We start from the raw sequence: 12,642 nt of genomic DNA on the forward strand, positions 1-12,642 counted from the left end.
TAGCGTGAATCCTAAATGATCATTCAGCATGAATAATATTTTACCCGTTAATAAATGTCTATTTTTGTTTCTTTCAGGAAGATTTAGCAGAAGAAATAAGCAAACTGATTCACAGTTTTGCAAATTTCAAAGCATCTCTGTTGTTTATTGAAACATTCTTCTCCTCTCTATCAATTGAGTGGTTTGGTATTGACCAGCTCCGACTGGATAAGTATTTGATGGTGAGTTTTGACTTCTACCACAGAGAAGGCACAGAGGAAACTTGCTTTGCACTTTCCTAGTATGTTGTGTGAAAAATATAGCCTACTTGTGAAAAGCAAGGAAGATCCTGAGTGGTGTGCACTGTGCAGAAATTCCAATGGCGCCTAGGGCACAGGGTCCTCCACCATGAGCGTTGTAGTAGCCTACACGTAGGGGGGGGGGGGGGTGTTCCTAGTTCTAGTAATGTGTGAGGTACCAAATTTTAAGGGGGGTAAAAACGTATTGCTAGTCAACAAACACAATAACTTACCCGATTTTTATCCACAACATCCTACTCTTAGGCCTATGTGTTGGCCATAGCTTTGGCTATGGGCCAAAGAACGTAGGCCTACTTTTAATAACAGTGAAGTACACAAACACACCCACAACGATATATTTATTCATAATAGCACTTTGTTTCACATAATAAAGTTAAAACGACCGATTTTACGAACATTTAACGCCGATGACAACATCACTTAACCTCGAAATGGTGTTTGTTGACCAACGACAGACGACAACTAGACCGGCTCAACAGGCGAATCCCTGATCAGCTGTTGGCTAGTTTCCGAAATCGCCACCGCAGCGCTTGAGCCGCGGCCGAGGAAATCGAGATTTGAGCCGGACAAGAATTATTCGCCGTTTGACCGCCGACCAGCTCGCACAAATTACGAATACGACCCTACGATCCTATTACGAAGGTTAGCTAACACACTAGTTAGGCCCTTTTTTACGTTTTACGTTATTTCTGTTTTATCTTACGCATACTGTACTTAACTTATTATCCTTTTCGTTTTCTTAAATTCCCGATTCGACTTATCTAAATTAGTTTTCGCCGACTTGCATACAACCCGCCAGTTCCTGCCTGCCAGTGACTAGCGGTGGATACCTTTCGGCTCTTTTAAATCAATTGGCTACGAAATTACATTTGTTCCGTTCGCTTAAAGAATTATTACGTACGTTTATTTTAGTTAATTCGTCGTTTAATACCCCGAGACTTGTCGTCCACGTTCTAAACCCCGTCTTTGGCGGGTGAAAGAATCGAGTCTTGGGAGCAGGCTGAGAGGAATAATCAGCTACAAAAATTAGTATTAAATTTATTTTAAACCTATCACGTTAAATTCTCCATTCGATCATATTAATTAGGCTCCGACGACTCTGTAGGGATTGGGTTTTACATTATAATATTATATCCGATTTTTATTTTATTTACCTAGGCCTTTAGTTAATTATTTTAAAGTTCATTACGAGTAATTGAATCTCATTGGCTTCAGATTGAATACTCGTCGGCCCTACGGAGTCATTCTAAAAGTTAGGCAAAATTCTCCAAAACACTTTTACGAAGGCTGGGATGATATAGCTCCAACTGAGCGTCTGCAGGATTTCCTGAGCGTTTCTAGAGCTCTGAGCCTTCGATTAAATTTTAAATAAATTGATCAGTCAAAGCCGTGATCACTTCGTATCGACCCCTGGATTTTTCTCGGCTCCTTCTGAGCACTCCGGGGAAGAAATTTGAGTGTGGCCGGTTCTAGAGGTAGGCCTAGCCTGACTTAGGTGAATACTAGTTTATTCCCCCCCTAGAAGTTTGCGTCACATCTCCGGCGCCCGAACAGGGACTGAGCTTCCTCGGTCTCACGTCCTTGTACTGTCGTTTTGTAGAATTTTGCGTCACATCTCTGGCGCCCGAACATTTGGACTCGAAAACACGGTTTTGACTTCGAAATTTACACGAAATGACTGGAGAAACTGAATCAACGACTTCTAGTACCCCGACGACTATTGCCCGACCCGATACGCTACCGATCGGCCACGTGACGATATCCACGGTGGGAATTCAAACGTCAACGACGACCACGACCACGACGACGATCTCCCAGATACCTTCGACGATGGAGAGCATCCCGAAATCGCCGTTGGACGACCCACGCGTCGGCTGGATTCATACTCTGAGCAAACAGCACCTGATTGCTGAGATGACAAAATATCAGCTAGATACTGAGGGTAGCGTCGCCGAGCTCCGCAAACGTTTTTGCGATTATTGGAAGAACCCGTTGGGAAGCATCGGTCAGCCGATGAACCCGACGGCGATAACAGCCTCGACAGCCTACGATACGCAAGTCCGACAGTGGCTGGCACCTCCTTCCGCGTACCAGGAGATGGCCAGCGTGCGAGAAATGCTCGGAGTCTCTCCGAACGCTGATTCTGAATCCGTTCGCCGAGCCCTCGCGGCGTTGGTAAAGCGTCCGGCCTACATCCCGTCGACCGGGGAAGACATCCTATCGTACCCCGTGCCCTTCGGTCTACCGACGGAACGCAAGTCCCGCGCGATGTTTGAGAGTCGCGGAGAACGGCCAACGACTTGCCTGACGTCGCACGACCTGACACTTCCTCGACAGCCTATCATACCGGCACAAACCCAGACGATGCGCCGCGATTACGAAGACCGGACCTACGAGCAACAGACCCACCTTCCGCATCACGGGTTCGAAGACCGGACAAACCAGTGGTCACATCCCAACCAGGACCCGCGGACGTCGCGAATCCAACCCGGCTTCTCAACCTCACGTCCAGGCAACCCCAACCCGTGTGGTAGGACGAGAGTGGGAGACGACACGCCGTCGCTGTGCAATCGGATTCGTAAGTGGGATCTGCGATTTGACGGCAAGAAAGATCCGGTCTCGTTTCTGGAGCGGCTGGAGGAGTTGGCGGAGGCCTACTCAATCGATATCGACGAAGTGACGAAGGCTTTGCCGGAACTTCTTCACGGCCCGGCATTGCTTTGGTATCGGAACTGTCGCGGCAGCTGGCAGACGTATCAAGATTTCAAACGTCAGTTCGAAGATCAATACCTCCCTCCGTTATATCGACAAGATCTAGACGACGAGGTAAGGCGACGGACACAAGGCGAGCGCGAATCCATTCGTGACTACGTCGTAGCGCTCTCAACGCTGATCCGGAGGAGCGGTACGTTCTCGCAGCAGGGTAAACTCGACCTCATATACCGCAACATGCGCCCGGAGTACAAACTCGTCTTACGTCGTACCGATTTTTGTACTCTGGAGGAGTTGCTGGAAAGAGCTGAGGGGTACGAGGCGTATGTACGTTGCCGACAGACCTTCCGTCCGCCGCCACCACCTTCGATGTCGCTGATCCCGGAAACCGCCTACGTTCGCGATCGGAAAGTCGACCGGATCTACAGCAGCGCGGCAATTGATCACTGGTCGGACGACCATGCCGAGGAATCCGAGGTGACGGCCAGGTCACGACCTGGTAAACCCTTGGAGGACGGTCGCAAGACTACAACGTTTGCGCGGTCAAACTCCCGTGACCCTTCGCCACGAGACGACTACAGGCGAAGGCGGACACCGGACTCTACGAGAACCAGATCGCCCGGTACGACGAACGAACGAGCGGCAGGCTCTCGGCAATTCGTGTGCTGGAACTGCGACGAAACCGGACATCTGTTTCGCGAGTGTTCGAAGCCCAAGGTCCTGCATTGCTACCGCTGCAAGAGGGTAGGTATCTCGACGCGTCGTTGCAACTGCGGCTCGGGAAACGGACATCGGGTTCAGTCTGCGGGAGGTCGCCTGAGCCCCGTAGAACGAAACGTCGCACGACCTCCGAGGAGTGGAATCGCTGGCTCGGCTTCATAACGGAATTCACGGGGACCGTCAGCCGCGAACGCGCCCCCAGAGATGACCGACCCTTCGTCGACGTGGTCATCTCAGGTGAGACGTTCAGCGCCCTCGTCGATACCGGCTCGTCGGTCAGTCTGATTGGAGATCGCGCCGTACGTCACCTTCGGACGTGCGGCATCGTACCCGACCAGGCTGACGTCAACCTACGTATGGCCAACGGAGCGAGTTGCCGTGTCTCGGATCGGTACAGAGTGGACGGTGAAATCGTGGGCCAGGCGTACTCGTGGGATGCCCTGTATGTCCCGAACCTGAGTGTGGAGGTGGTACTCGGCATTCGGTGTATTACTGACCTCGCTCTTGTCAGTGTACACACCGCTGTACAGAACCTCCGCCACGACGACGTCCCCCCGTCCTGTCCGGTCAACGCTATTCAGACATTGACCTCCGACGAAGACACGCGACTCGCGGAATTCCTGGAACGCGAACTACCACTGTTTGACGACGTTTCGGGGAAGACGGCGTTGGCTGAGCACACGATACGGCTCAAAGAAAACGCCGCTCCCGTCAAGCAACGGTATTATCCCAGGAATCCCGCGATGCAAGCAATCATCGACGAAGAGGTGGCGACGATGCTCCGCGATGGTGTTATCGAACCATCGGATAGCCCTTGGAGTTCGCCAGTCGTGCTGACGAGGAAGAGCAACGGAAAGTTTCGGTTTTGCATCGATATGCGCAAAGTCAACGAATGCTCTGTCCCCGACGCGTATCCGCTGCCCAGAATCAACGCGATTCTGGAGAAACTACGGCCGGCGAGATACATCAGTACACTGGACTTGAAGCAAGGCTATTGGCAGGTGCCGTTAGCGAAGGAAAGCCGGCCGATCACCGCATTCACCGTACCCGGGTTAGGCCTATTCCAGTTTACGGTAATGCCCTTCGGACTCCATTCCGCCGGAGCGACCTTTCAACGCCTCCTGGACAAGGTCATCGGTCCGAAGCTTGAGCCGAAGGTGTTCGCCTACCTCGACGACCTCGTTGTGGTGTCCGCCACGTTTACTGAGCACCTGCAGATCCTCCGGGTGGTCTTCGAACGCCTTAGAAAGGCTGGCCTACGTTTAAACCCAGAGAAGTGTAACTTCTGCAAAAAGGAGCTCAGATATCTCGGACACGTCGTCAACAACGAGGGGATATCGACCGACCCAGAGAAGGTCCGTGCTATCGCCGAGTTCCCACGACCTACGAACGGCAAAACCCTACGGAGCTTTCTCGGTCTCGCGTCCTGGTACCGTCGTTTCGTGGACAGGTTTGCCCAAGTAACCGCCCCGATGCGACAACTGTTGAAGAAGAACGCTCGGTGGCTGTGGGGCCCTGAACAGGAGGAATCGTTCGAGGAACTAAAACGACGCCTCACTTCCGCTCCTGTCCTAGCCTGTCCCGACTTCTCGGTCCCGTTTGTCCTCCAGACCGACGCGTCGACCATCGGTCTTGGAGCCGCTCTCACGCAGAACCAAGAATCCGGCAAAGTCGTAATCGCTTACGCTAGCCGACTGCTTACGGACCAAGAGAAGAATTATACAACGACGGAGTTAGAGTGTCTTGCGTTGGTTTGGGCGACCCGAAAATTCAAGCCGTACCTCGAGGGTTACAAGTTCGTCGCCATAACTGACCACGTCGCGCTGAAATGGCTAATGAGGCTACACGAGCCTAGCGGACGTCTAGCGCGGTGGGTGATGGAACTTCAGCAGTACACCTTCGAGATCAAGTACCGAAAGGGCACCCTGAACCGCGTCGCCGACGCTTTGTCGAGGCAACCCGTGACCAACGAGGGCCAATCGGGCCAGGTCGCGGTGAGTCATCTCACGTCGGAGGTGACAGACGCGCCTCGCGAGCGACGCACGACCAGACGCAGGGAATCGACGAGACCGGGAGACCAACCGAGTGACGCGACGCAATCCGACGCACGCCCCGACGAAGCCAACGACGTCCCTCCGACTGATTGGTACGACCGGTTGTACGCAGCTGTGACCGCCAACCCACGACGCTATCCGCGATATTAAATCGTGGAGAACCGCCTTTACCGAACCTCCCAACGCCATGGGAGTGGTGGTAGGCTGTCCTGGAGAATGTGCGTTCCTCCAGGGCAAGTAGAGGCGGTACTACGACAGAACCACGATGACGCTACGGCAGGACACCTTGGTGTCAAGAAAACACTTTGCCGTGTAGGGCCCGAATATTTTTGGCCTGGATGGCGTCGGGAGACGAAAGCCTACGTGAGATCCTGTGATGCCTGCCAAAAGTACAAGGTGGCGCAGACGAAACCGGCAGGGAAGATGTACTTCCGGGCTCCAAAAGGTCCGTGGTACACGGTGTCCGCCGATCTAGTGGGTCCACTACCCAGGTCGGGAAAGGGCCACCGCTTCCTGCTGGTGATCCAGGACACGTACAGCAAGTGGGTTGAGTTATGTCCTATCGGGTCAGCAACGGCCAAGAACGTTGTCAGCAAAACTAAAGAGATGCTCCTTCGATACGGAGCACCTGAGTCCATTATCACCGACAACGGGACTCAGTTCGTTTCGAACCTCTTTAGAGACCTGGCGACGGATTGGGACATAACTTTCACGAATACAGCTCCCTACAGTCCGCAATCGAACCCGGTAGAACGAGTCAACCGCGTTGTGAAGACCATGATCTCTCAGTTCGTGAAGGAGAATCATAGGTCATGGGACGCCCATATCGCCGAGCTCCAGTTCGCCATAAACACCGCCGTCCACGATTCGACGGGTTACACGCCGGCGATGCTAACATTAGGCCGCGAACTCAGAGTCCCGAAAGCTGTCCGAGGGAAAACGTTGGAGGCGACACCCGACGTTGACGGACAGCCAACGCTCGCCGAAGTCCACGACAGACGAACGCAAGAATTCGGACGCATCTACGAAAAGGTCCACGCCAACCTCAAGACCGCCTACGAACAGCAGGCAAGGTACTACAACCTCCGCCGGCGGGAGGTGAGGTACCGCAACGGCGAGCGCGTGCTGCGGCGGATTCACACGCTGTCTTCCGCGGCCGACGCCGTGGTCGGGAAGCTCGCGCCCAAGTTCGACGGACCCTGCGAGGTTGAGGAGCGGCGTGGGGCCAACCTCTACACGGTGAGAGACGTGCGCACGGGGATGTCACACGTGGTTCACGTGAAGGACCTGAAGCCCTACCACCAACGTTGAGGGCCGAAGAATCATTCCCCTACGGATGATTCAGAAGTTTTTTAGTTTTACCGTTCATCCTTTTTTCCGATTTTACGAGAGGTGTTTTTATACCAGTTGGTTTTTATTTTCGTTTGAGAAGTCCTTTTTGTTTTGTTTTCAAGAAGATTTTATTTTTTCCGTTTCCTTTTCCCTCTCGTACACGACCTCTTCTTCACGATGCCGTTTCTTCAGCTACCCCTTCTACGAGACCTTTGGACCATCCCCCCTACGTTTGAAATCTTTTTTTTTTCTCTTTTTTTTGTGAAGTTGGTAAGGGGTGTGAGGTACCAAATTTTAAGGGGGGTAAAAACGTATTGCTAGTCAACAAACACCATAACTTACCCGATTTTTATCCACAACATCCTACTCTTAGGCCTATGTGTTGGCCATAGCTTTGGCTATGGGCCAAAGAACGTAGGCCTACTTTTAATAACAGTGAAGTACACAAACACACCCACAACGATATATTTATTCATAATAGCACTTTGTTTCACTTAATAAAGTTAAAACGACCGATTTTACGAACATTTAACGCCGATGACAACATCACTTAACCTCGAAATGGTGTTTGTTGACCAACGACAGACGACAACTAGACCGGCTCAACAGGCGAATCCCCGATCAGCTGTTGGCTAGTTTCCGAAATCGCCACCGCAGCGCTTGAGCCGCGGCCGAGGAAATCGAGATTTGAGCCGGACAAGAATTATTCGCCGTTTGACCGCCGACCAGCTCGCACAAATTACGAATACGACCCTACGATCCTATTACGAAGGTTAGCTAACACACTAGTTAGGCCCTTTTTTACGTTTTACGTTATTTCTGTTTTATCTTACGCATACTGTACTTAACTTATTATCCTTTTCGTTTTCTTAAATTCCCGATTCGACTTATCTAAATTAGTTTTCGCCGACTTGCATACAACCCGCCAGTTCCTGCCTGCCAGTGACTAGCGGTGGATACCTTTCGGCTCTTTTAAATCAATTGGCTACGAAATTACATTTGTTCCGTTCGCTTAAAGAATTATTACGTACGTTTATTTTAGTTAATTCGTCGTTTAATACCCCGAGACTTGTCGTCCACGTTCTAAACCCCGTCTTTGGCGGGTGAAAGAATCGAGTCTTGGGAGCAGGCTGAGAGGAATAATCAGCTACAAAAATTAGTATTAAATTTATTTTAAACCTATCACGTTAAATTCTCCATTCGATCATATTAATTAGGCTCCGACGACTCTGTAGGGATTGGGTTTTACATTATATCCGATTTTTATTTTATTTACCTAGGCCTTTAGTTAGTTATTTTAAAGTTCATTACGAGTAATTGAATCTCATTGGCTTCAGATTGAATACTCGTCGGCCCTACGGAGTCATTCTAAAAGTTAGGCAAAATTCTCCAAAACACTTTTACGAAGGCTGGGATGATATAGCTCCAACTGAGCGTCTGCAGGATTTCCTGAGCGTTTCTAGAGCTCTGAGCCTTCGATTAAATTTTAAATAAATTGATCAGTCAAAGCCGTGATCACTTCGTATCGACCCCTGGATTTTTCTCGGCTCCTTCTGAGCACTCCGGGGAAGAAATTTGAGTGTGGCCGGTTCTAGAGGTAGGCCTAGCCTGACTTAGGTGAATACTAGTTTATTCCCCCCCTAGAAGTTTGCGTCACAAATAACACAAATCTTAAAAATCATGTTATTTAAATTTTAGTATTTAATATTTAAAGGCTACATTTTTCTTAGGCTACTTGGCATAAGCTAGTTTAAATAAAAAGGACACACAAAAAAATAATTAATAGCCTTAATCAAGCTGTAATGAGTGATCATCATTATGTAAAAATAAAAAATAAAATATATATAGCTTATTTCAAAACAAGCAAAATCGCTCGGTGCCCTGGCAATTTTGGCCATGTTGCAGAGGTGTTTTTAACAGTTCACAGTGCCTAAAGTAGCCTACTGTTGATAAGCTAGTCATATTCATACTTGTTTTGTTCAGAAAAGAAGGGATATTTTGAATAAATAAAATATCAGGAATCCTGTTTTTTTGCAAAATGTGAATAATTTTTTCAAATCTTTGGAGTAATTTTCAAAAGCAGAGGCCTAGCATTTTTACACCAAATTTTTTACAGGCAATCTAAGATATATGAAATGTAGGCAATTTATTTCCCTACGTGGAAATGTGATTGGTTTGTTTCAAATAGTTTCTTAACCAGACTTACGGGGGAAAATACAGAAATTGGGTATCATCAATAAATTTGCGCTGTACATTTGAAACATAAAAATAATATAATCAGTATAAGTATAAAATTTACATACAAAAGTTGTTATTACTAAAGGTAACAATACATTTATTCAGAATAATGTCATATTGTAGGCTACAAAGCTATAACTTTTTTATAACTTTCTAGCGGATAGACGCACTAAAACAAATCATTCTAGTAAAAGGTCATTTAATTTACAGAGAATAGTTAAGTAGTGTAATCCACTAGATTCAAATCAGAAAAACTGTTGTTAAAACTGTTGTTACCTAGGTTGCTAGGATAACAAAAAAATAAACAAATGATTAAAGTAAATACAGAACACATGGTTATTGTGTTAGACAGTTTAGTGGCACCACATTAGCCCCCTGCGGAGTCTGGAAGACCGGGCACTTTAAATTTCACAGTACGACCAGATCGGGTCACATAAGGCTTGGGTTGGCCTGAGAGTAGGGTCTTGAGTGGGAACACTGTGGAGGGTGGATTTCTGGAATGTTCATTGTGGATGGGTGTATGTGTTGAAGGAGTAAGATCTTGCAATAGATACGCGGGCTTTACTCTGTCCAACGTCACCTTCACACGTTTACCACGATGGATTATAGTCATAGTTTTATCATCACGAGATACCACGGGAAACGGTCCAGTATAAGGTGGTTGTAGTGATCGTCTAACAGAGTCATCTCGCAAAAATATGTGAGTACACCGTTTTAACTCCTGAAAAACGAAGGTCTTTGGTTTATCATGCCAAGATGTGGGCACAGGTCTTAAATTTGACATGTGTCGACGTAAGCGAACTACATAGTCAGCCGGGTCCTCCTCACGAGTTGTGTCTTGAGGGAGGTCTAGGAGTTCTCCAGGTAGACGGAGTTGGTGGCCAAAAACTAATTCGGCAGTAGATGCCTGAAGGTCTTCACGATATGCGCTGCGAATGCCGAGTAGTACGATGGGAAGTGCTTCAAGCCATGTTGAATCATTGTGGCACATGAGAGCTGCCTTAAACTGCCGATGGAATCTCTCGACTAAACCATTAGCACAAGGATGATAGCCGCAAGTTCTGATTCGCTCTACACCGAAGGTCTTTCCAAGGGCACGAAATAATGCTGACTCAAATTGGCGTCCTTGATCAGTTGTGATGCGCAAGGGTGAGCCGTAACGGGAAAACCAGCACATCACCAGAGCCTCAGCTACTTCTTCTGCGGTGATGGTTTTCAATGGATGAACTTCTGGCCATCTGGTGTAGCGGTCGATAGCTGTTAGGCAATATTTGTATGGTCCGGATGGTGGAAGTGGTCCAATGATGTCAATGTGAACATGATCAAATCTTGTTAAAAATAATTAAAAATATCCAAAGTTGTACCTATACATAAAAAAGATTCTACAAAAGACATGTCCAATTATCGTCCAATTTCGATTCTGCCATCCTTTTCAAAAATTTATGAAAAAGTTGTGTACAGAAGATTATCCCAATTCTTAGAAAATTCAAACATTCTAGATATGTCCCAGCACGGTTTTCGGCCCGGAAAATCGGTTTTCACTGCAGCCGTTTCTTTTATTGAATCCATCATAGAGTCCATAGATAAAGGGGAGAACGTAGTGGGCATATTTATGGATTTAACAAAAGCTTTTGAAAGCGTAAATCATCATCTATTACTTGATAAATTATTGAACTTTGGTGTCAAGGGAGTTGCATACAATTGGTTTAAGTCATACCTTTCCGACCGATATCAGTATGTTGAAATTAACCAAACCATTTCAAATAGGATCACGGGCGCAGCATCGGACTTATGTTTGGTCTCATGTGGCGTCCCACAGGGATCGATTCTGGGTCCTTTGCTGTTCTTATGTTACATAACCGGACTTCCTGAAGTGCTACAGACTGTTCCCCATAGTAATTTATGTTTATATGCAGACGACGCAAATTTAAAAATCTCAGCAAAGAACCAAAATGAAATTGAATATTTAAGTTTTATAGAACTAGCTAATATAAAGCAATACTTCAATAATAATAGTCTTTTGTTAAATCCAAATAAAACTAAATTTATTACATTTTCCACAAAGCAAAATCGTAAAAAAATATCTCCAAATATAATGATTGAAGATGAAATTATTGAACAAGTGAATGAGGCTAAATTTTTAGGTCTATATATTGATGAAAACCTATGCTGGGACAAACATGTCGAACATATATCAAGAAAAATTAACTCCGGTTTATTCGCCTTAAGGCGTATGGCCAGCCTATGCTCATTGCCTGTACTAAAACAAATATATTTTGCTCTGATTCACTCTAATATTTCTTATGGAATTGGCTTGTATGGTGCAACAACAATAAATAATCTGAATACAATTCTAAACCTACAGAAAAAAGCAATTAGATGTATGCTCAAACTTGAAGATGATGCCTCCGCAAGAGAACACTTCAAAAATCTTAAAATTTTAACTGTGTATGGTCTGTATATTTTTGAATGTATCTTATTTTTTATAACAAAAACTTATGTACAACCAATAGGTCATCAATATAATACAAGAAGACAGACCGAAAAACATTTTGAAAAACATAGATTGGAATTTTTTTTAAAAAAGACGACATACATTGGCAATAAATTCTTTAAAGCACTTCCGAATGAACTAAGATCAGAAAAAAACAATAACAAACTAAAATGTAAATTGAAAATATATTTGATCAACAAACCCATGTACTCAATAGTAGTGCAAGAAAAAAGTGGAAAATTTAGACTAATAGTGGAATTTTAATTTATCAGGCTGAAAATTGGTGGAGATGTCGTACATACAGCTGGGAACATCATACTAAAATTCCCAAAAAATCCCACTTGGGCAACATGTCACCATCTTGGAAAATGGCCGCCATAATGGATTTCCCCCCTTGTGTCACATATTCAAGCATAAAACTACCCCTAATTGTGATAAAAACATGCAGTTTCTTCAAAATTATTTGTCGGGATGTAATTAAAATATTTAGAGCCAATTTAAATAATTGTGTGTAGTAATTTAACATTTTTATGCAAAAAATAACCAAAAAGTTTTTGAAAGAAGACTAGTCTTGGATTTAAAATCGATTTAAGACCTTTTTTACTCATCATCAGGAAAAAACTTACCAGCATAAATTTTTTGAACAGGTGTGTGCACAAGAAAATGTAATAATATTTGTTTTTGGTCTATAAGTATGCCGTCATATTGACGTTGAACGAGCGATTGCAGCCTAAGTTTTAGACCAGTCGTTGTGGAGACTGTAATATAATGCTGTAAATGAAACGAGTTTTCA

At 46.1% G+C, this 12,642-nt stretch overlaps 1 protein-coding gene across 1 annotated transcript in view; it reads left to right on the forward strand.

Moving 5' to 3' along the window:
• Positions 1-12,642, forward strand: part of LOC128982168 (ribosomal RNA processing protein 1 homolog A-like) — a 53,146-nt gene that overhangs the window by 8,605 nt on the left and 31,899 nt on the right. The window contains exon 3 of the mRNA XM_054401225.1: positions 78-221. Coding sequence (XP_054257200.1) covers positions 78-221 — 144 coding nt within the window. The remainder of the gene's footprint in view (positions 1-77; positions 222-12,642) is intronic.

The sequence above is a fragment of the Macrosteles quadrilineatus genome, unplaced genomic scaffold (genome assembly GCF_028750875.1).
Source record: "Macrosteles quadrilineatus isolate MER2022 unplaced genomic scaffold, UCM_ALF_1.0 Scaffold_143__1_contigs__length_268001, whole genome shotgun sequence".
Taxonomy (NCBI): domain Eukaryota; kingdom Metazoa; phylum Arthropoda; class Insecta; order Hemiptera; family Cicadellidae; genus Macrosteles; species Macrosteles quadrilineatus.